Raw genomic sequence first — 22,472 nt, forward strand, 5'->3', positions numbered from 1 at the left:
TTAAACAGTACAAACAGCAGTACACGTGAGCAGACGAGGTTAAACAGTACAAACAGCAGTACACGTGAGCAGACGAGGTTAAACAGTACAAACAGCAGTACACGTGAGCAGACGAGGTTAAACAGTACAAACAGCAGTACACGTGAGCAGACGAGGTTAAACAGTACAAACAGCAGTACACGTGAGCAGACGAGGTTAAACAGTACAAACAGCAGTACACGTGAGCAGACGAGGTTAAACAGTACAAACAGCAGTACACGTGAGCAGACGAGGTTAAACAGTACAAACAGCAGTACACGTGAGCAGACGAGGTTAAACAGTACAAACAGCAGTACACGTGAGCAGACGAGGTTAAACAGTACAAACAGCAGTACACGTGAGCAGACGAGGTTAAACAGTACAAACAGCAGTACACGTGAGCAGACGAGGTTAAACAGTACAAACAGCAGTACACGTGAGCAGACGAGGTTAAACAGTACAAACAGCAGTACACGTGAGCAGACGAGGTTAAACAGTACAAACAGCAGTACACGTGAGCAGACGAGGTTAAACAGTACAAACAGCAGTACACGTGAGCAGACGAGGTTAAACAGTACAAACAGCAGTACACGTGAGCAGACGAGGTTAAACAGTACAAACAGCAGTACACGTGAGCAGACGAGGTTAAACAGTACAAACAGCAGTACACGTGAGCAGACGAGGTTAAACAGTACAAACAGCAGTACACGTGAGCAGACGAGGTTAAACAGTACAAACAGCAGTACACGTGAGCAGACGAGGTTAAACAGTACAAACAGCAGTACACGTGAGCAGACGAGGTTAAACAGTACAAACAGCAGTACACGTGAGCAGACGAGGTTAAACAGTACAAACAGCAGTACACGTGAGCAGACGAGGTTAAACAGTACAAACAGCAGTACACGTGAGCAGACGAGGTTAAACAGTACAAACAGCAGTACACGTGAGCAGACGAGGTTAAACAGTACAAACAGCAGTACACGTGAGCAGACGAGGTTAAACAGTACAAACAGCAGTACACGTGAGCAGACGAGGTTACAGCATTGTAACTCAGTATCTTTCTGACACTTCATAGACACGTCATTTTGTTTCTGTGAACAGATTAATATTGTGTCCTGTCTATTTGTGTGGAGGGTTGTTGCTATGACGACCATCCGGGACCACGTCAGAACACGCTGTTGTCGTCCTGTACTTATGTTGTTGTTGTTGTTGTCCTGTACTTATGTTGTTGTTGTTGTTGTCCTGTACTTATGTTGTTGTTGTTGTTGTCCTGTACTTATGTTGTTGTTGTCCTGTACTTATGTTGTTGTTGTCCTGTACTTATGTTGTTGTTGTCCTGTACTTATGTTGTTGTTGTTGTTGTCCTGTACTTATGTTGTTGTTGTTGTTGTCCTGTACTTATGTTGTTGTTGTTGTTGTCCTGTACTTATGTTGTTGTTGTTGTTGTCCTGTACTTATGTTGTTGTTGTTGTTGTCCTGTACTTATGTTGTTGTTGTCCTGTACTTATGTTGTTGTTGTCCTGTACTTATGTTGTTGTTGTTGTTGTCCTGTACTTATGTTGTTGTTGTTGTTGTCCTGTACTTATGTTGTTGTTGTTGTTGTCCTGTACTTATGTTGTTGTTGTTGTTGTCCTGTACTTATGTTGTTGTTGTTGTCCTGTACTTATGTTGTTGTTGTTGTCCTGTACTTATGTTGTTGTTGTTGTTGTCCTGTACTTATGTTGTTGTTGTTGTTGTCCTGTACTTATGTTGTTGTTGTTGTTGTCCTGTACTTATGTTGTTGTTGTTGTCGTCCTGTACTTATGTTGTTGTTGTTGTTGTCCTGTACTTATGTTGTTGTTGTTGTTGTCCTGTACTTATGTTGTTGTTGTTGTTGTCCTGTACTTATGTTGTTGTTGTTGTTGTCCTGTACTTATGTTGTTGTTGTTGTCCTGTACTTATGTTGTTGTTGTTGTTGTCCTGTACTTATGTTGTTGTTGTTGTTGTCCTGTACTTATGTTGTTGTTGTTGTTGTCCTGTACTTATGTTGTTGTTGTTGTTGTCCTGTACTTATGTTGTTGTTGTTGTTGTCCTGTACTTATGTTGTTGTTGTTGTCCTGTACATGTTGTTGTTGTTGTCCTGTACTTATGTTGTTGTTGTTGTTGTCCTGTACTTATGTTGTTGTTGTTGTCCTGTACTTATGTTGTTGTTGTTGTCCTGTACTTATGTTGTTGTTGTTGTCCTGTACTTATGTTGTTGTTGTTGTCCTGTACTTATGTTGTTGTTGTTGTCCTGTACTTATGTTGTTGTTGTTGTCCTGTACTTATGTTGTTGTTGTTGTCCTGTACTTATGTTGTTGTTGTTGTCCTGTACTTATGTTGTTGTTGTTGTCCTGTACTTATGTTGTTGTTGTTGTCCTGTACTTATGTTGTTGTTGTTGTCCTGTACTTATGTTGTTGTTGTTGTCCTGTACTTATGTTGTTGTTGTTGTTGTTGTTGTCCTGTACTTATGTTGTTGTTGTCCTGTACTTATGTTGTTGTTGTTGTTGTTGTGTGGGAAATTAGCAAACAGAAAGGCTGATGCCTAGAAGCCATATAGACCAACTAGCACGTACACCAGATTCCAGACAAACCAGATTCCAGACAATCCAGATTCCAGACAATCCAGCTATTTTTTCCCCTAGAGATTTTAGATAAGGTCTGGTTTATTCTGGTGTTGCTGGGTTCACCAAAACCCTTCTGTTGTACATCATACTACAGAGGAAATGCAAGCCTGTTCCAGCTATGCTGCTAATGGAGCTTTTCACAACACTGAACAAATCAACAACTAGTGTGATTCTACATGAGGTTTAGTAATGAAACATTCCTGGGTCATTTATACCACAGAGGGGATACAAACCTTATCACCCACAAGCCTTACTTTAAATCAAATTGTATTAGTCACATGCGCCGAATACAACAGGTGTAGGTAGACCTTACATTGAAATGCTTACTTACGAGCCCCTAACCAACAGTGCAGTTAAGAAAATACAGATAAAAATAAGAAATAAAAGTAAAAAGTCATTAAAGAGCAGCAGTAAAATAACAATAGCGAGGCTATATACAGGGGGGTACTGATACAGAGTCAATGTGCAGGGGCACCGGTTAGTTTAGATAATATGTACATGTAGGTAGAGATATTAAGGTCACTATGCATAGATGACAACAACAGAGAGTAGCAGTGGTGTAAAGAGGGAGGGGGGGGGGGGGGGGGGGCAATGCAAATAGTCTCGGCAGCCATTTAATTACTTTCCATTATAAACTAACTCTGCCCTATAATCTCATCTTCTGCATATTATATTACACTCCACTGCCTCCCAGAGATCCCCTCAGAGCTGACAGTCTCGCTCTCTCTCCCTCCCTCTCCCTCCCCCTCCCTCCCTCCCTCCCTCCCTCTCTCCCTCCCTCTCTCTCTCTCTCTCTCTCTCTCTCTCTCTCTCTCTCCCTCCCTCTCTCTCTCTCTCCCTCCCTCCCTCCCTCTCTCTCTCTCTCTCTCTCTCCCTCTCTCTCTCTCTCCCTCCCTCCCTCCCTCCCTCCCTCTCTCCCTCTCTCTCTCCCTCCCTCTCTCCCTCCCTCCCTCCCTCTCTCTCTCTCTCCCTCTCTCCCTCCCTCCCTCCCTCTCTCTCCCTCCCTCCCTCTCTCTCTCATTAAGTGAATTTATAGGAAACAGGTAAGGAAAGGAAGGATAATCTCAGAGCAGTCATTGATGACGACGATAATGAACAAATATTCCCTATGATTAGTTTAGGAGTGTTATTCTCAGATCTCCGGGTGTCTGTGCTCCTACCTCAGGGTCGGCCAGTCTCTGCGACAGCCCCACTAGAAACACCAGGTTTCTCTGCACCACCCTGACGCTGGCCAGGTGCTTCCTGTTTTCTGTCGTCTTCAGTTTCTTCTCCACCTGTTTGGCCTTCTTCTCATCCTTTATCCTCTGCAGCTCCTCCGCTGACAGGGGGTTGTACACCGCTGGGTCTTCTGGGTAAGGCTGTTACAGAGACGGGAGAGAGAGGGGTGTGTTAGATAAAAGGACAGGGGGTTTGTACACCTCTGTGTAAAGCTGTTACAGAGACAGGAGAGAGAGAGAGGGGTGTGTTAGATAAAAGGACAGGGGTTTGTACACCTCTGTGTAAAGCTGTTACAGAGACAGGAGAGATAGAGGGGGTGTGTTAGATAAAAGGACAGGGGTTTGTACACCTCTGTGTAAAGCTGTTACAGAGACAGGAGAGAGAGAGGGGGGTGTGTTAGATAAAAGGACAGGGGGTTTGTACACCTCTGTGTAAAGCTGTTACAGAGACAGGAGAGAGAGAGGGGTGTGTTAGATAAAAGGACAGGGGGTTTGTACACCTCTGTGTAAAGCTGTTACAGAGACAGGAGAGAGAGAGAGGGGTGTGTTAGATAAAAGGACAGGGGTTTGTACACCTCTGTGTAAAGCTGTTACAGAGACAGGAGAGAGAGAGGGGTGTGTTAGATAAAAGGACAGGGGGTTTGTACACCTCTGTGTAAAGCTGTTACAGAGACAGGAGAGAGAGGGGGGGGGGTGTTAGATAAAAGGACAGGGGGTTTGTACACCTCTGTGTAAAGCTGTTACAGAGACAGGAGAGAGAGAGGTGTGTTAGATAAAAGGACAGGGGTTTGTCCACCTCTGTGTAAAGCTGTTACAGAGACAGGAGAGAGAGAGGGGGGGGGGGGGTGTTAGATAAAAGGACAGGGGGTTTGTACACCTCTGTGTAAAGCTGTTACAGAGACAGGAGAGAGAGAGAGGGGTGTGTTAGATAAAAGGACAGGGGGTTTGTACACCTCTGTGTAAAGCTGTTACAGAGACAGGAGAGAGAGAGAGGGGTGTGTTAGATAAAAGGACAGGGGGTTTGTACACCTCTGTGTAAAGCTGTAGGCAGAGAGGCAGCACGTTGCAACCGAACTTTCCCAGAATTCCCCGGTTTCCTGTTGTTACCAGAGCAGGCTATACCCCGACATCGCCTTTTTATTCTTTAAATTATTATTTTATGTAGTATGCTACATTTTTGGCCAATTGCAATTTTAAGTAGGCTTCATTTTTTAAATTTTAAATCCCACTTATATTTGGCCATAACTTTTTTATTGTGAAAGATGCTGTGAAGTCTCATAGCCAGTGAAGTTATAATCGGCCTAATATAACAAGTGAGCTATATTTTCAGCACCAGGCGCTGTCCACCTATTGATTGCAGTACGGTTGCAGAGTTTACGTTTCAGCACCACTAGATGGTCCGCTGGCCTACTTTATTAGCTGACTGTCTTCTATCTCGTCAGGAAGGAAGTTAACATGTAACTTTTGCATTATTTCAGGCAACTTCCTTCTTAGAAAACTACATTTGGCACTTTTGGAATCTCGGGTCTGAGATTTTTTTGTTGATTTTTTTTACATTTATTTTTTATTTTTTATAGACTAGGGCAGGGTTTAGGGTAGGATGTGGGGTAGAGGTTAGACTAGGGCAGGGTTTAGGGTAGGATATGGGGTAGGGGTTAGACTAGGGCAGGGTTTAGGGTAGGATATGGGGTCGGGGGTTAGACTAGGGTTTAGGGTAGGATATGGGGTCGGGGGTTAGACTAGGGTTTAGGGTAGGATATGGGGTCGGGGGTTAGACTAGGGCAGGGTTTAGGGTAGGATATGGGGTAGGGATTAGACTAGGGCAGGGTTTAGGGTAGGATGTGGGGTAGGGATTAGACTAGGGCAGGGTTTAGGGTAGGATGTGGGGTAGGGGTTAGACTAGGGCAGGGTTTAGGGTAGGATGTGGGGTAGGGGTTAGACTAGGGCAGGGTTTAGGGTAGGATGTGGGGTAGGGGTTAGACTAGGGCAGGGTTTAGGGTAGGATGTGGGGTAGGGATTAGACTAGGGCAGGGTTTAGGGTAGGATATGGGGTCGGGGGTTAGACTAGGGTTTAGGGTAGGATTGGGGTCGGGGGTTAGACTAGGGCAGGGTTTAGGGTAGGATATGGGGTCGGGGGTTAGACTAGGGTTTAGGGTAGGATATGGGGTCGGGGGTTAGACTAGGGTTTAGGGTAGGATATGGGGTCGGGGGTTAGACTAGGGCAGGGTTTAGGGTAGGATATGGGGTCGGGGGTTGGACTAGGGTTTAGGGTAGGATATGGGGTAGGGGATTAGACTAGGGCAGGGTTTAGGGTAGGATATGGGGTAGGGGTTAGACTAGGGCAGGGTTTAAGGTAGGATATGGCGTCGGGGGTTAGACTAGGGCAGGGTTTAGGGTAGGATATGGGGTAGGGTTTAGACTAGGGCAGGGTTTAGGGTAGGATATGGGGTAGGGAGTAGACTAGGGCAGGGTTTAGGGTAGGATATGGGGTAGGGGTTAGACTAGGGTTTAAGGTAGGGTAGGGTATGGGGTAGGGATTAGACTAGGGCAGGGTTTAGGGTAGGATATGGGGTAGGGGTTTAGACTAGGGCAGGGTTTAGGGTAGGATATGGGGTAGGGGTTTAGACTAGGGTTTAGGGTAGGATATGGGGTAGGGGATTAGACTAGGGCAGGGTTTAGGGTAGGATATGGCGTCGGGGGTTAGACTAGGGCAGGGTTTAGGGTAGGATATGGGGTAGGGATTAGACTAGGGCAGGGTTTAGGGTAGGATATGGGGTATGGTTTAGACTAGGGCAGGGTTTAGGGTAGGATATGGGGTAGGGATTAGACTAGGGTTTAGGGATGGGTAGTATATGGGGTCGGGGTTAGACTAGGGTGTAGGTTAGGATATGGGGTAGGGGTTTAGACTAGGGTTTAGGGTAGGATATGGGGTACCTTTCTGCAGGCAGGGCAGAGGCCGTTCTCGTCCGTGCGGATACGGTGCCAGCAGAAGCGGCAGATCTGGTAGCCGCAGGTGCAGGGGAAGAAGTTGGCATCGTCTATCTCCAGCGGCTCCAAACACAGCGGACACTCCGTAGGATCCATATCCCTCCGGACGGCAGGATATCAAAGACACGGCGCAGAGAGAGACACACGAGGCAGAGAGCAGCGCAGGCTGGAAAGAGACGGGGGGGGGAGAGAGATTACAACACTGAACAGAAAGTCTCACCAGTGGACACAGTGTGTAGAATTGCAGGGAATTAGCTTTGAAAGTGTCACATTGTCTTGGAGGGGTGTGAACTGTTTGGGGGAAGCATTTGTCACCAGGTGGGCGTTCGTTACTATGTCGATAAACGATTACATCTATCCGAACCGTTGCCACCTAGGGAATTAGTGACCAGACCTTCTCAAATAGTAGCTGGTTGAGTACCCCTGGTGTGAGTGTTAATAGGTGGTGAGTACCCCTGGTGTGAGTGTTAATAGTGGCTGGTTGAGTACCCCTGGTGTGAGTGTTAATAGTGGCTGGTTGAGTACCCCTGGTGTGAGTGTTAATAGCGGCTGGTTGAGTACCCCTGGTGTGAGTACCCCTGGTGTGAGTGTTAATAGTAGCTAGTTGAGTACCCCTGGTGTGAGTGTTAATAGTAGCTAGTTGAGTACCCCTGGTGTGAGTGTTAATAGCGGCTGGTTGAGTACCCCTGGTGTGAGTGTTAATAGCGGCTGGTTGAGTACCCCTGGTGTGAGTACCCCTGGTGTGAGTGTTTATAGTAGCTAGTTGAGTACCCCTGGTGTGAGTGTTAATAGTAGCTAGTTGAGTACCCCTGGTGTGAGTGTTAATAGTAGCTAGTTGAGTACCCCTGGTGTGAGTGTTAATTGTGGCTAGTTGAGTACCCCTGGTGTGAGTGTTAATAGTGCTGTACAGAGAACCAATGACCAACAAACGATACTGACTACACGGTACCGTACAGAGAAACAATGATTGGCTTAAAAGGTCTCTGGTTGAACATGTGTCCGAGTGAGTCTTAACCAACCGCTGAGAGAAAGAAAGGCTTTTATGTTCTGCCTTGTGGCCCCGTTTTCCACTCAGCCATTTGAGGAATTCAATTGATTTAGTGGTCTAGACCTCATTAGAACTCTCATGTTGCTCTACCCAGAGAGAGATGAGAAGAGCCATTGGAGAGGTTGAAACACAAGCCTATGCTTTAAAGTCTTAAGTGGACACTACACATAATGAGTTGCTGTTTCCGGTGTTAACCGGATAAAGCCTTCCGGTAAGCTTTGGTTCGGGTTGGCGCCGAGGACCTCATCTACGCCAACCGAACGAGCTCCATACTCCCTTAAAAAGACCTTCACTTGAAAAATGAGAAGAGAAAAAAAAAATGGTAGTAGTAAAGTTTGTTCATCTTGAGACGCCGTAGCCAGTATATTCTGACTATTCCTCAAAATAGTCAGAATTAAAACTAAGAATCTAACTCAAGAAAACCGATCAATAATTTTGACGTGGAGATCTTAGTCGCCCAATTTTACATCCACCACTAAGACATGCATTATTTCTCAAGTCAAAAAAAAAGTAGCAAGGCGGAGATTCCTCGTTGAAACAAACTTCACTTTGGCTACCGACTTCGTCTTGCATAGAGAGAGAGAAACATGTCTTGTGCACAAACAGCCGAAAGAACCCTCGTCAAAGACCAAAAAACACCAGAAAATGTCCTAATATATGCAGGAACGGTTCTGAACTGTTTCAGATGGGAAGCAGACAAGACGATATAACGAACCAGAGTCTCGTGAGGGTAATAACAGCAGACTAATTAAAACTACCATCAACAACATGCCCAATACTCTACACCCGTACTCATCAACATTCTCTGCAAAACAGATGACATCCTCCTCATGTGACGGCTGACGTCTGAATAGTTGAGACAATTATAAACTGACAGAGCAGACATCTGGTGTGACGTGAGGAGTGTTGTATGTGTCAGGGAAGGTGTGATTCATAAGAACTATGAGCATTCAGACTACAGATACACTGCCTTGGGAAAGTATTCAGACCCCTTCCCTGTATCCACCTTTTGTTACGTTACAGCCTTATTCTAAAATGGATTGAATCATTTGTCCCTCAATCTACACACAATACCCCATAATGACATCACAATGCCCCATAATGACATCACACTACCCCATAATGACATCACAATACCCCATAATGACATCACAATACCCCATAATGACATCACAATACCCCATATTGACATCACAATACCCCATATTGACATCACAATACCCCATAACGACACACCAATACCCCATAATCACATCACCATACCCCATAATGACATCACAATACCCCATGACAAAACAAAAACAGGTTTTTAGAAATGTTAGCTTTAGTATTCAGACCCTTTGCTATGAGACTCGAAATTGAGCTCGGGTGCATCCTGTTTCCATTGATCATCCTTGAGATGTTTTTACAACTTGATTGGAGTCCACCTGTGGTAAATTCAATTGATTGGACATGATTGATTGGACATGAGTGAGCCTCACTCACTCACTCACTCACTCACTCACTCACTCTCTCTCTCTCTCTCACTCCAGGAAGTATATAAATGAGACCGGCTGAGTCAGAGGCACACTGGAAGACTCCCCCAGAGAGGATCATGGGTAAACAACACTCATCAAGCTCTCATCAGGATGTCTCATCAGAGAGAGAGAGACACAGCATGCCTGTCTGTCAAAAGGGCTCTGAATGGATGTGCTGGACAATAACAAGGGCCTTTACAATCCATCCCCAGACATCTGTCTTTGTAATTGGGAAAGGATCACCTAATTCTAAGTGTTTCACTCTAACAGTAAGCAATACAGCACATACACTACGTGACCACCTGTATGAGGACACCTGCTCGTCCAACATCTCATCCAAAATCATGGCCATTAATATGGAGTTGGTCCCCCCTCTTTGCTGCTGTAACAGACTCCACTCTTCTGGGAGGGCTTTCCACTAGATGTTGGAACATTGCTGCTATAACAGCCTCCAATCTTCTGGGAAGGCTTTCCACTAGATGTTGGAACATTGCTGCTATAACAGCCTCCACTCTTCTGGGAAGGCTTTCCACTAGATGTTGGAACATTGCTGTTATAACAGGCTCCACTCTTCTGGGAAGGCTTTCCACTAGATGTTGGAACATTGCTGCTATAACAGCATCCACTCTTCTGGGAAGGCTTTCCACTAGATGTTGGAACATTGCTGCTGTAACAGCCTCCACTCTTCTGGGAAGGCTTTCCACTAGATGTTGGAACATTGCTGCTATAACAGCCTCCAATCTTCTGGGAAGGCTTTCCACTAGATGTTGGAACATTGCTGCTATAACAGCCTCCACTCTTCTGGGAAGGCTTTCCACTAGATGTTGGAACATTGTTGCTATAACAGCCTCCACTCTTCTGGGAAGGCTTTCCACTAGATGTTGGAACATTGCTGCAGGGGGACTTGCTTCCATTCAGCCACAACAGCATTAGTGAGGTCGGACACTGATGTTGGACGATTAGGCCTGGCTCACAGTCGGCGTTCCAATTCATCCCAAAGGTGTTCGATGGGGTTGAGGTCAGGGTTCTGTGCAGGCCAGTCAAGTTCTTCCACACCGATCTCGACAAACCATTTCTGGATGGACCTCGCTTTGTGCACGGGGGCATTGTCATGCTGAAACAGGAAAGGGCCTTCCCCAAACTGTTGCCACAAAGTTGCACAGAATCGTCTAGAATGTCATTGTATGCTGTAGCATTAAGATTTCCCTTCACTGGAACTAAGGGGCCCGAACCACGAAAAACAGCCCCAGACCATTATTCCTCCTCCACCAAACTTTACAGTTGGCACTATGCATTGGGGCAGGTAGCGTTCTCCTGGCATCTATCCAACCCAGATTAGTCCGTCAGACTGCCAGATGGTGAAGCATGATTCATCACTCCAGAGTACTATGTGCTTGATTTTATACACCTGTTAGCAATGGCTGTGGCTGAATTAGCTGAATCCACTCATTTGAAGGGGTGTCTACATACTTTTCTATGTAAATTGTAGGCCTAAAGGTCTAGGAAAATAACCAATTTCACTCAATGTTTCATGCTAACAGATGCATTTTATTTTGTATTTCCACGGCAACATACTAGTTAGCAAAGCCTTCGCTGTTTTCTCCTCAAACTTAAAAAAAATGTCTTTTTTTTTAACAAAACAATGGTCTCTTGAGGATGCTTTAGGCTGACACCTGGGCCTGCATGACTATCAACAAGTGTCCTGGTGCAAAGACCTGGTGACACTGACCAGGGTTCTCCTCAGGCTCCATCTTGTTCTGGTTCTCACAGAGAGAGAATGTCTCTTCAGGCTCCATCTTGTTCTGGTTCTCACAGAGAGAGAATGTCTCTTCAGGCTGAGACAGACAGACAGACACACACACACACACACACACACACACACACACACACACACACACACACACACGGAGTAGAGGAAGGGGGAGTCTAAAAATACCCTGTCCCGTTCCTAGTATGGAGAGAGGATGAGCCAGCTCCCCGGTCCTCTCTTTAAAGGTGAAGGGAAGCATGGTGCTCTTTGACCCCTCTCCAGCCCCTCCCCTTCTTCTCCTGCCTGCTCTACATGTAAGGCAAACAGCCCTTCCTGGGGCCAACCCCGGGATGCGGCCCAAATAGAGCCCTATTCCCTTTATAGTGCACTACTTTTTCACCAGGGTCCATAGGGCTCTGGTCTAAAGTAGTGCACTATATAGGGAATAGGGCTTTGGTCTAAAGTAGTGCACTATTATATAGGGAATAGGGCTCTGGTCTAAAGTAGTGCACTATATAGGGAATAGGGCTCTGGTCTAAAGTAGTGCACTATATAGGGAATAGGGTGCCATTTGGGGGACAGCCCCACTGGACACAGGCCAGAGGTGGGGTATCCGAGTGGGCCCTACCCTGATTGGATGGGTGAGTAGCCTGCAGAGTGGAGCTCGTCTGACTCACGCTCCTACATGTGTCTAGTATGAAATTAGAAACAGCCACGGACGCATTTTAGCCTCCCAGTTAAGTTACTGTACAGCGTTGAGTCTCGGGCTGTGGTTTCCCAAGATGCAGTCATGGAAGGATCTGTCTGTCTGGCTACGGAGGGAACCACCACTGTGGTCGTTCCTACCAGGCGGCGTAGAGAGGAGCTGTGTCTGCACCATATACTCTCACAACTGGTGTCCCTCAGGGCTCGGTTCTAGGCCCTGTCCTCTTCTCTCTATAGACCTAGTAACTCTGCTCCTCACGTGGTCTCTCCGATCATTGCTATGCGTAGACACTATATTTACTCAACATTTCATTTTTTTTTTTATATCAAACTTTTGTATGTTGTTCCATACAAAAGTACTTTTATGCCCCAAAAAAGGAGAAAAATATTTTAGGGACCCCACTGCAGTTCCCCTGCAACAACACTAGGGGTCGCCACCCCACCTTTAACATCAGCAGAGTGACATACCACTGCTCTATAACATCAGTAGTGACATACCACTGCTCTATAACATCAGCAGAGTGACATACCACTGCTCTATAACATCAGCAGAGTGTGACATACCACTGCTCTATAACATCAGTAGAGTGACATACCACTGCTCTATAACATCAGCAGAGTGACATACCACTGCTCTATAACATCAGCAGAGTGACATACCACTGCTCTATAACATCAGTAGAGTGACATACCACTGCTCTATAACATCAGCAGAGTGTGACATACCACTGCTCTATAACATCAGTAGAGTGACATACCACTGCTCTATAACATCAGCAGAGTGTGACATACCACTGCTCTATAACATCAGTAGAGTGACATACCACTGCTCTATAACATCAGCAGAGTGTGACATACCACTGCTCTATAACATCAGTAGAGTGACATACCACTGCTCTATAACATCAGTAGAGTGACATACCACTGCTCTATAACATCAGTAGAGTGACATACCACTGCTCTATAACATCAGTAAAGTGTGACATACCACTGCTCTATAACATCAGTAAAGTGTGACATACCACTGCTCTATAACATCAGTAGAGTGACATACCACTGCTCTATAACATCAGTAGTGACATACCACTGCTCTATAACATCAGCAGAGTGACATACCACTGCTCTATAACATCAGCAGAGTGACATACCACTGCTCTATAACATCAGTAGACATACCACTGCTCTATAACATCAGCAGAGTGTGACATACCACTGCTCTATAACATCAGTAGAGTGACATACCACTGCTCTATAACATCAGCAGAGTGTGACATACCACTGCTCTATAACATCAGTAGAGTGACATACCACTGCTCTATAACATCAGTAGAGTGTGACATACCACTGCTCTATAACATCAGTAGAGTGACATAGCACTGCTCTATAACATCAGTAGTGACATACCACTGCTCTATAATATCAGCAGTGTGACATACCACTGCTCTATAACAGTGTGACATACCACTGCTCTACACCCCAACCCGAGCACTCTGTCCTGCCACCCCTGGTCTCTTGAGGCCTCCCAACTAGGGCTGGGCAATATGGCCTAAAAATCCTATCTTGCTTTTTGAAAATGTATGGACGATTGTGGGGGTATGCATGTCCGAGCTGTGTGCTAGTTGTTTAAACAGACAGCTCGGTGCTTTCAACATGGCAATACCTCTCACAAATACAAGTAGTGATTAAGTCAATCTCTCCTCTACTTTGAGCCTGGAGAGATTTACATGGTTATTATTCATGTTTGCTCTCTGTCTACATCCGAGTGCCAGCCGTGCTGCCCTGTTCTGAGCCAATTGCAATTTTCCAAACAATGGAGGATTAGGGCCTTGTAAAAACCGCCATGCAGAGAACATGGACAGAATCCAAACATTAAAACAGAATTGAACAATATTCAGTAAAGTTTATCATAAGACATGAACAGAATGCTTCAGTGATTTTTATTTCCTGCAACTTTCTGAACAGGCAATGAGATCTCCTGTGTGTCTGTGCCTGTCTACCACTGTGTGTAGACGTTAGCAAAAATGCTAATAAAAACAGTCTTCTGGTAGATGGGAAGGCTTTCCCAAAAACTCTCTCAATTAAATGTTAACTACAAAGTAGCCTATGCTTACCTGGCAGAATGATATCTTGATTATTTACAAACTCTACCATCATGTGCACTACAAAAACACTGCTAAACAACAGCCTCGCTCGGTGCACGTTAAAGGGAAACTACACCCAATAATATCTGTAACTGTTTTAAAGTCACTATTGGCCTCATGGTGAATCCCTGAGCGGTTTCCTTCCTCTCCGGCAACTTAGTTAGAAAGGACGTCTGTATCTTTTTTTAGTGACACACCATCCAAAGTGTAATTAATAACTTCACCATGCTCAAAGGGATATTCAATGTCTTTTTCGCCCCCCCATCTACCTAGCTTGCTGGTCTTTGTGGTTGAATCTGTGTTTGAAATTCCCTGCTAGACTGCAGAACCGTAGAGATAATTGTATGTGTTGGGTACAGAGATGATGTAGGCGTTCAAAAATCATGTTAAACACTATTGAACACAGTGAGTCGATGCAACTTGTTACTTGTTAAGTACATTTTTTACTCCTTAACTCAATACCATTTGAATACATTTGTAAAGACTTGTAAAAACATAATTCCACTTTGACATTACTATACGGGGTATTGTGTGTAGGCCAGTGACAAACTCATCTAAAATGTTATCAATTTTAAATTCAGGCTGTAACAACAAAATGTGATAAAACTACAGTGGTGTGAAAACTTTAAGGACACTGTATTTGACAGATGTTTTACACTTTTTTAAAAAGCCGGTCAAGTGACGCGAATGTAGGTAGCTAGCGCTAGCGGATGAAGTTAGCAACTCTCTGTAGGCTAGCTAGCTAGCCAGACAATCCAACAATAATAAACAAAACTGAATATTTATGACATTCTAAAATACTATTTTCATATTATAAACAAAAACACTACACTACTTTTAGACGTATAAAACACGTTTTCAAACGTGTAAGAAGTGTCAGGTTTGCTATCTGTTAGCTAGCTAGGTTCAGTATTAGCAACAAAAAAAAGAAAACCCGTTCAACACTGACAGTGCGGCCTATCCCTTCCCGGCAAAGCCTGCGACTCTCCTACTCAGATTGCCTCCAAGACCGGCAAGCATTTTGGGCGAACCTTTTGACTTTTCCACTGCTCTTATAACATGAAGTTCTAAGACAGGGGTAGGATATTTGTGAATGATGGGTTTGTACTCCATCCCCATTTACTTTTGTAATCCTTGCAAGCTATCTGGCGCTAGTTTCAGGCGAGAGTTTGAGTTACTCACCCTGTCTATTTTGCTGGGATTTCTCTCCAGGGGATATCCAGACCAAACTGGGGCAGGGATTGATAATATTTCTGAGCTCACAACTGTATTTCAGTCAGCGTCTATATTCAATTCTAGTTGTATTTCTTGAGAAAACGCCTTGCTTTTTCTTTTTCAGCCTCTGTGTAACGATAGCGGTACCTTCTCTTCTTCTTCGTGTGGTCTGGCAGACTAGAGGCTTTTTTTGCGTATTACTGCCTTCCACAGATCGGAGTGTGAATTGCAGATTTTGTTCAAATCAAATGAAATTGTATCCGTCACATAAACATATTTAGCAGATGTTATTGCATGTGTAGCAAAAATGCTTGTGTTCCTAGCTCCAGCAGTGCAGTAGTATCCCCTTCACAAAAAAGGGAAAAGGGGAATGGGATTTTTTTTTTATTGCACCACTATCTAACCCTACCACAGGAGGCTGCTGAGGGGAGGACGGCTAATATTAATGTCTGGAACGGAGCAGACGCAATGGCATCAAATACATGGAAACCATGTGTTTTATGTATTTGATACCATTCCACTGATTCCGCTCCAGTCATTACCACGAGCCCGTCCTCCCCAATTAAGGTGCCACCAACCTCCTGTCAACCCTATATATACTCCACCAAATCCACCACCGCTTCCATCTACTTTGGCCCTACCAGATCCTACAACAGGGTTTCAGCCTGGGGGGCTGGAGCCCCTTCTCTCATAACCCCATGTACTTATTCTACACTCAAACCTCTGACGCCCAATAACTTATCTGCTGCTGATACCACTAGATCAACCTTCTGGGATTTCCATTCCATCTGTGCGGTACAATTAATGACCACAGCAATAAAAACTCAAGAAATCATACCTTACTAAAACTCATCCTCTCTGACTCTCTCTCTTCAGTCCTACTCACTGACGGGCTCCCAGTGGAATCACTCACCCTTGGGCTATCCTCTAGTCTCTTCACTGCCTCAGCACAGGAAACTTTCTTCCCCACCTCGAAACTAGCAATCTCAACCTGTCTGTCTCTCACAGGGCACTTCGCATCCCCAGCTGCAGTTAACACACAGTGCTTTTTTCTATCCCAACTCTATCCCAACTTTACACTCCCTCTGACCATGCCCTCCTGCACATCTCCCTTTTACACAGTGCTGCAACATGTCTGAATCCTTGGCACCTAAAGCACCGTAGCGGGTTCGGAACATAGGCCCTCACAGAATATCAAATATAACCTAACCTAACCTTATCAGGTCGTGAACTCTGTGTCAAAGCTAACAAAACAGACAGGGTATTGCCACCAGGGCTACATCTCATCAAACGGCGGGCGTCACAAATACCAGCAATATTATTTTTCCATTTGATCCACCCCACTGATCACTCCTTTGAGCCGCGCCCTGCTCCGGATTGCAAAGCATGACACAGGTTGAGCCCTGAGACGCGTGACGGAGAGCGTCTGCTGCCTCTGGGCGAAGGATGCAGAAAAACAATAAACACAATTACACTTCTCAAAACTTTGACAGATTTAACCCGCTGCCAGTTTGTTCTTCAACCAGCTTGACACGACATACACTACATGACCAAAAGTATGTGGACACCTGTTCGTCCTACATCTCATTCCAAAATCATGGGCATTAATATGGAGTTGGTCCCCCCTTTACTGCTATAACAGATTCCACTCTTCTGGGAAGGCTTTCCACTAGATGTTGGAACATTACTGCAGGGGGGACTTGCTTCCATTCAGCCACAAGAGCATTAGTGAGGTCGGGCACTGATGTTGGGCGATTAGGCCTGGCTCGCAGTCGGCGTTCCAATTCATCCCAAAGGTGTTCGATGGGGTTGAGGTCAGGGCTCTGTGCAGGCCAGTCAAGTTCTTCCACACCAATCTCGACAAACCATTTCTGTATGGACCTCGCTTTGTGCACGGAGGCCTTGTCATGGTGAAACAGGAGAGGGCCTTCCCCAAACTGTTTCCACAAAGTTGGAAGCACAGAATCGTCTAGAATGTCATTGTATGCTGTAGCGTTAAGATTTCCCTTCACTGGAACTAAGGGGCCTGAACCATGAAAAACAGCCCCGACCATGTTTCCTGCTCCACCAAACTTTACAGTTGACACTATGCATTGGGGCAGGTAGCGTTCCAAAGCCAGATTCATCCGTCGGACTGCCAGATAGTGAAACGTGATTCATCACTCCAGAGAACACGTTTCCGCTGCTCCACAGTCCAATGGCAATGATCTTTACAACACTCCAGCCAATGCTTGGCATTGCGCATTGTGATCTTAGTCTTGTGTGCGGCTGCTTGGCCATGGAAACCCATTTCATAAAGCTCCCAACAAATAGTTATTGTACTGACGTTGTTTCCAGAGGCAGTAGGGAACTCGGTAGTGAGTGTTGCAACCAAGGACAGACCTCGGCGGTCCCATTCTGTGGGCTTGTGTGGCCTACCACTTCGTGGCTGAGCCATTGTTGCTCCTAGACATTTCCACTTCACAATAACACCACTTAGAGTTGACCGGGGAAGCTCTAGCATGGCAGAATTTTTTTTAAACTGACTTGTTGGAAAGATGGCATCCTATAACGGTGCCAAGTTGAAAGTCACTGAGCTCTTCAGTAAGGCCATTCTACTGCCAATGTTTGTCTATGGAGATTGCATGGCTGTGTGCTCGATTTGATACACCTGTCAGCAACGGGTGTGGCTGAATTAGCCGAATCCACTCATTTGAAGGGGTGGCCTCATACTGCTGTATATATACATTAGTGTATGTATGGGTCATCCAAACAGCACGGATCCACTTTTCGCAACAACAAAAAAATCTCACTCCTAACTGTCCAAAATCACGTCTGATTTTCTCATCAGAGCAAGGCTTGGAAGTCTCCGCCACACCTGTCTCCACAGGTAGGCATACGTCATGCTGGGCTGGCTTGGAAGTCTCCGCCACACCTGTCTCCACAGGTAGGCATACGTCATGCTGGGCTGGCTTGGAAGTCTCCGCCACACCTGTCTCCACAGGTAGGCATACGTCATGCTGGGCTGGCTTAACTTCAGAGCAACCACTAGTGCCATTTAGACATTCTCAAGGTTCTCAAGTACATCTAAAAGGATGTTTACTTGGATTGTACTCGGGAGATGTTTGTTTGTACTCGGGAGATGTTTCTTTGTACTCAGGAGACAAAGGTTTGTAGTTAGCGCCATTGTTTCGCCTTTGCGTCGTCTCACTTTCTCTACCGACTTCTCTCTTCTGCATCACCTTCTCACCACCATCTTAAATTGGAATGGAGAGGAGGGAAAGTGGGCGACCATTAACAACTCGCTGCTGCTGCTCCTGCTGCTGCTCCCCTCTCCTGCTGCTCCTGTTGCTCCCCTCTCCTGCTGCTCCTGTTGCTCCCCTCTCCTGCTGCTGCTCCTGCTGCTGCTTCATCTGCTCCTTCTTCTGTGGTTTTTATATGGCGGTTGGCAACCAACTTTAAGGTGCATTACTACCACCAACTGGAGTGGAGTGTGGACCAGAGACAGGGAAGGTCTTGATCCTACCCATTATTCTCGTCTCCTTAAAGGCAACGATATACATCATTAAATACTACTATCTCCTGAAGATTTCCCCATCAGTTCACTTAAAGCACTTCAACACCATTACTCCTTAAATATAATAACTATCTCTCCCCTTTCCCCTCCCATATTGCTGGCACTAAAATAGAATGTGTTCCTTTGTCTCCATCTTCTCTTGTCAGTGATGACACGTCCCAGTCGGATGTTTTCCAACCAATCAACTGTTGAGCCTGGTGTGTCCAAACCCTTTGTTTCCTCCGTTCTCTCTCGAACCCGAGAATATTTCTGTCGCCACCCTTTTCCTGGATCTTCTACAGGCGTCTTTCCATTTCTTTTTCTCTCCCTGTTCCACAACTCTTGCCATTTTGTTTTTAAACAATGTTATAATTAAACCCCTTGGCTTCTGCTCTACTGATGGACATTTCCATATCAATAGTAGAATGTTGGAGAGCCTGCTTGGCAAGAACATCCACTTCCTCATTCCCCTGTACTCCAACATGAGCTGGTACCTAGAAGGAACCCCACAAATACCCTCTGGCTGCAGAAATAGTCATTATAATGGGCTCATGGGTATTGTAGTCACCAAAATTGCTTTCTCCAAACGTTCCATTCAATAATACTGAAGGCAAATAGAGCACAAAATATGATGTTGTTGTAGGTAAACGTCAAGCATTAAAATACAAAATAATTCCTTTAATAAAACACCGAAATACTAGACACACACAACTGATGGAAAGCATTACATTTCCTGATAAGTAATGTATTTAGGCATCATGTTTGGGCATTTAGACATTATGTTTAGGTATTTAGACATAAAGTTTAGGTATGAGAAACATTTGATAAAAATCACAAATAGGCCTTAGAATTATTTTAAAACCATTTTATAAAAAATGTTGTCACATTGTTATTGAAACACTGACACATACACATTGTATATACAATGACATATTCTATGATATCCTACAAGAGAAAAAGGTGCTCAACCCTGTTCTGTCATCAGAGGTAAAGTATCAGCCAGGTCCTTTAGCACCATGCTGTGTTTACAAAGGCAGAGATTTATAACCAGACGCATCGCTTTCAAATGTCTCAAAAGGATCACATTGCAGTTATTGTGGAATAACTTAACCAACCCCCTTTAGTATTGTTGTCTGTGTTTCATTCAAGTCCAAGAGGAAGTCCTTGAAAATGGAATGATAAAGGGGTCAATTCCTTTAAGAGACTTAAGCTTGGTGAGAGAACCAGATTCATATCTCTGTCGCTCACTTCCTGTCACCCAAACCAAGGTGTTTTAAAGATATACGTTTCACAACGGGTCAAAGTCAATGTTGTTCACTGAAATAAGAAGTTGTGCTCCCAAGCACAAGGAATTCAACATGGGTTAAGGTTTTCAAAGGTCCTTGGCAGTCGATAGCTGTCATACAGGTGATAAGGTCCAGGATCTGGAGTTGAGGCAACGAGAGATCCAGGATGGTTGATAAGGTCCAGGATGGTTGATAAGGTCCAGGATGGTTGATAAGGTCCAGGATGGTTGATAAGGTCCAGGATGGTTGATAAGGTCCAGGATGGTTGATAAGGTCCAGGATGGTTGATAAGGTCCAGGATCTGGAGTTGAGGCAACGAGAGATCCAGGATGGTTGATAAGGTCCAGGATCTGGAGTTGAGGCAACGAGAGATCCAGGATGGTTGATAAGGTCCAGGATCTGGAGTTGAGGCAATGACAGATCCAGGATGGTTGACAAGTCCAGGATCTGGATTTGAGGCAATGACAGATCCAGGATGGTTGACAAGCAGTTGTGAGTTACATTCAGAACCTTTAGCTTCGTGGTGTGAACAAATGCATTAGGAGACATGAACCTCAGACCCACAGTGAGTTGCCTCCAGGAGACAAAGGTGGTTTTAATCCAGTGAGGTCCCCATTATCTAGTCTATCAATGGTGCTGTGGGAAAATGTCTAGGTATTGGGGTGTCGTCGGGCAGATTTGGTGGCACCCTGCTGAGATTCTGATAGGATAAATTCTTTATTCTCTTGAAGTGACACACACAGGTCCAATCCTCTCTCTCCTCCCTCTGGAAGCACGCAGCGGGACTGTCAGGAGGGATGGCATGGCAACGGGCCAAAAGAGTAAAGACATACTGGGGGGAAAAAATGAGTTAAATTTAATAAACTTGTCAAATTAAAAGATTTGAATGTAGCTTTAACACATGAATAGATACAGCTATCTGAGGAAAACACAAGGAACCTGCACACTGCTCTTGATAGTATCACTGCTCTTTAATAAGCTTTACGTATCGGCCTCAAGGACTTCGTCAGAGTACAAAAGCTTGAGGCCAATACGTCAAGCTTATTAAAGAGAAGTGATACTACCAAGAGCAGTGTGCTGGTTTCTCCTTTTTTCTTGCACCTGCAACAAAGATAGGCCAGATGTGTGAGTGCCTTCTTGAATTGATTGAAAACGTCATGAAAATGTGAAAAAACACCAAATAAATGTCATATTAAAACTCTAAATAAAGTGTCGAAATCAATGTGAGATTTTCTTAACATTTACCTTTGCCTGGCCACAGCTTCTTCTGCAACGAGGTAACTAGACTGTTTCACATAGTACTTTGTCAGGTTGACAGTTTGCTGTTCAACAGTTTACCAGTTCTACCAGTTGAGTTTCATTCTGCAGGTATTTCCCGTCTGTAAATATCCTCACTGTCGAACAGCTTTACTCCAGAGTTTTATGTGTTGACTTTGTGTCTGTATTCTGTTTGTACATTGTCTATTGCTGGCAACACCTATTCATTAAGTTACATTACAGGTAAGGCCTATGTGCAAATGTACCTGTCATATAAAGTGATTCTGATGCCAGTATTTATGTGTTTCCTGATGTGGAAGAGCCTGGGGGGGGTCATTGTTCAGTTCCTTTTTTTTCCCCAACAATGATTCTTAGATTTTTACTTTGGTTGCCATTTTGTTCAAATTCCTTTTTCATGTTACACTTTTTCAATCTTGGAAAAATACATTGTCTTACGTGACGTCAGATAGTGTGACATCCGTCTACGCTGCTCAGTCTATTCTGTCGAGATAGGAACTAGAAATGTTGAGATACTCTTTTAAGTCGAAATTCGGAGTTACATAATCAAAACATTTTTTAGTTTCATAAATCCGAATTTTGAGTTACATAAGTAAACATTTTGAGTTACGGAAGTAAAAATTACCAGACACAGTAAGTCAAAATTCAGATAACTTTTTAGAGAGTAGATTGTACTGTATATATGATATGCTTCTTGTAGCATTGAGGCGATTTCCATCCACAGTGATCAGCACAGCAGGGCTACCAGGATACCTGTGGCGAGCTGCCATTTGCCACAGCACTTTTCAATTAGGTGGGGCAACACTTTACTTTTATTTTTTTAAGCCTTAAAAAGACGGGCAACCCACTGGGCAAAAACTGATCGAATCAACGCTCTTTCCACGTCATGAACGTTGAAAACTTATTGATTTTGCAAAAAGTCATCAAGGTAAGAGAATTATTTATTTTTTTCACTCAACTTTTAACCTAAATGGAATGATAAGGTGACATTTTGGTTTGATTTCACGTTGCATTCACATTAGTTGACAACTTGTAAGGGCTGTTGTCCTCCTCTTCCTCAGATGAGGAGAGGAGAGAAGGATCAGTGGACCAATACGCAGCATTAGGGAAATATGCCATCTCTTTATTTGA

At 44.6% G+C, this 22,472-nt stretch overlaps 1 protein-coding gene and 1 long non-coding RNA gene across 3 annotated transcripts in view; both read right to left on the reverse strand.

Moving 5' to 3' along the window:
* cnot4b (CCR4-NOT transcription complex, subunit 4b) overlaps positions 1-15,425 on the reverse strand; it is a 72,449-nt gene extending 57,024 nt beyond the window's left edge. For both annotated transcript variants that reach the window (XM_071331529.1, XM_071331528.1), the window contains exons 1-3: positions 15,213-15,425; positions 6,816-7,035; positions 3,825-4,022 (exon numbers count right to left, since the gene is read on the reverse strand). In XM_071331529.1, coding sequence (XP_071187630.1) covers positions 3,825-4,022; positions 6,816-6,965 — 348 coding nt within the window. In that variant the 5' untranslated portion in view covers positions 6,966-7,035; positions 15,213-15,425. The remainder of the gene's footprint in view (positions 1-3,824; positions 4,023-6,815; positions 7,036-15,212) is intronic.
* A 4,202-nt stretch (positions 15,426-19,627) lies between these two features.
* Positions 19,628-21,560, reverse strand: LOC139533379 (uncharacterized). The gene is made up of 2 exons (XR_011666726.1): positions 21,312-21,560; positions 19,628-20,898 (listed from the first exon to the last, which is right to left on the reverse strand). It is a non-coding gene; the product is annotated as an uncharacterized lncRNA (long non-coding RNA).
* Between the last annotated feature and the right edge of the window lie 912 nt (positions 21,561-22,472).

This window comes from Salvelinus alpinus, chromosome 11, assembly GCF_045679555.1.
Source record: "Salvelinus alpinus chromosome 11, SLU_Salpinus.1, whole genome shotgun sequence".
Taxonomy (NCBI): domain Eukaryota; kingdom Metazoa; phylum Chordata; class Actinopteri; order Salmoniformes; family Salmonidae; genus Salvelinus; species Salvelinus alpinus.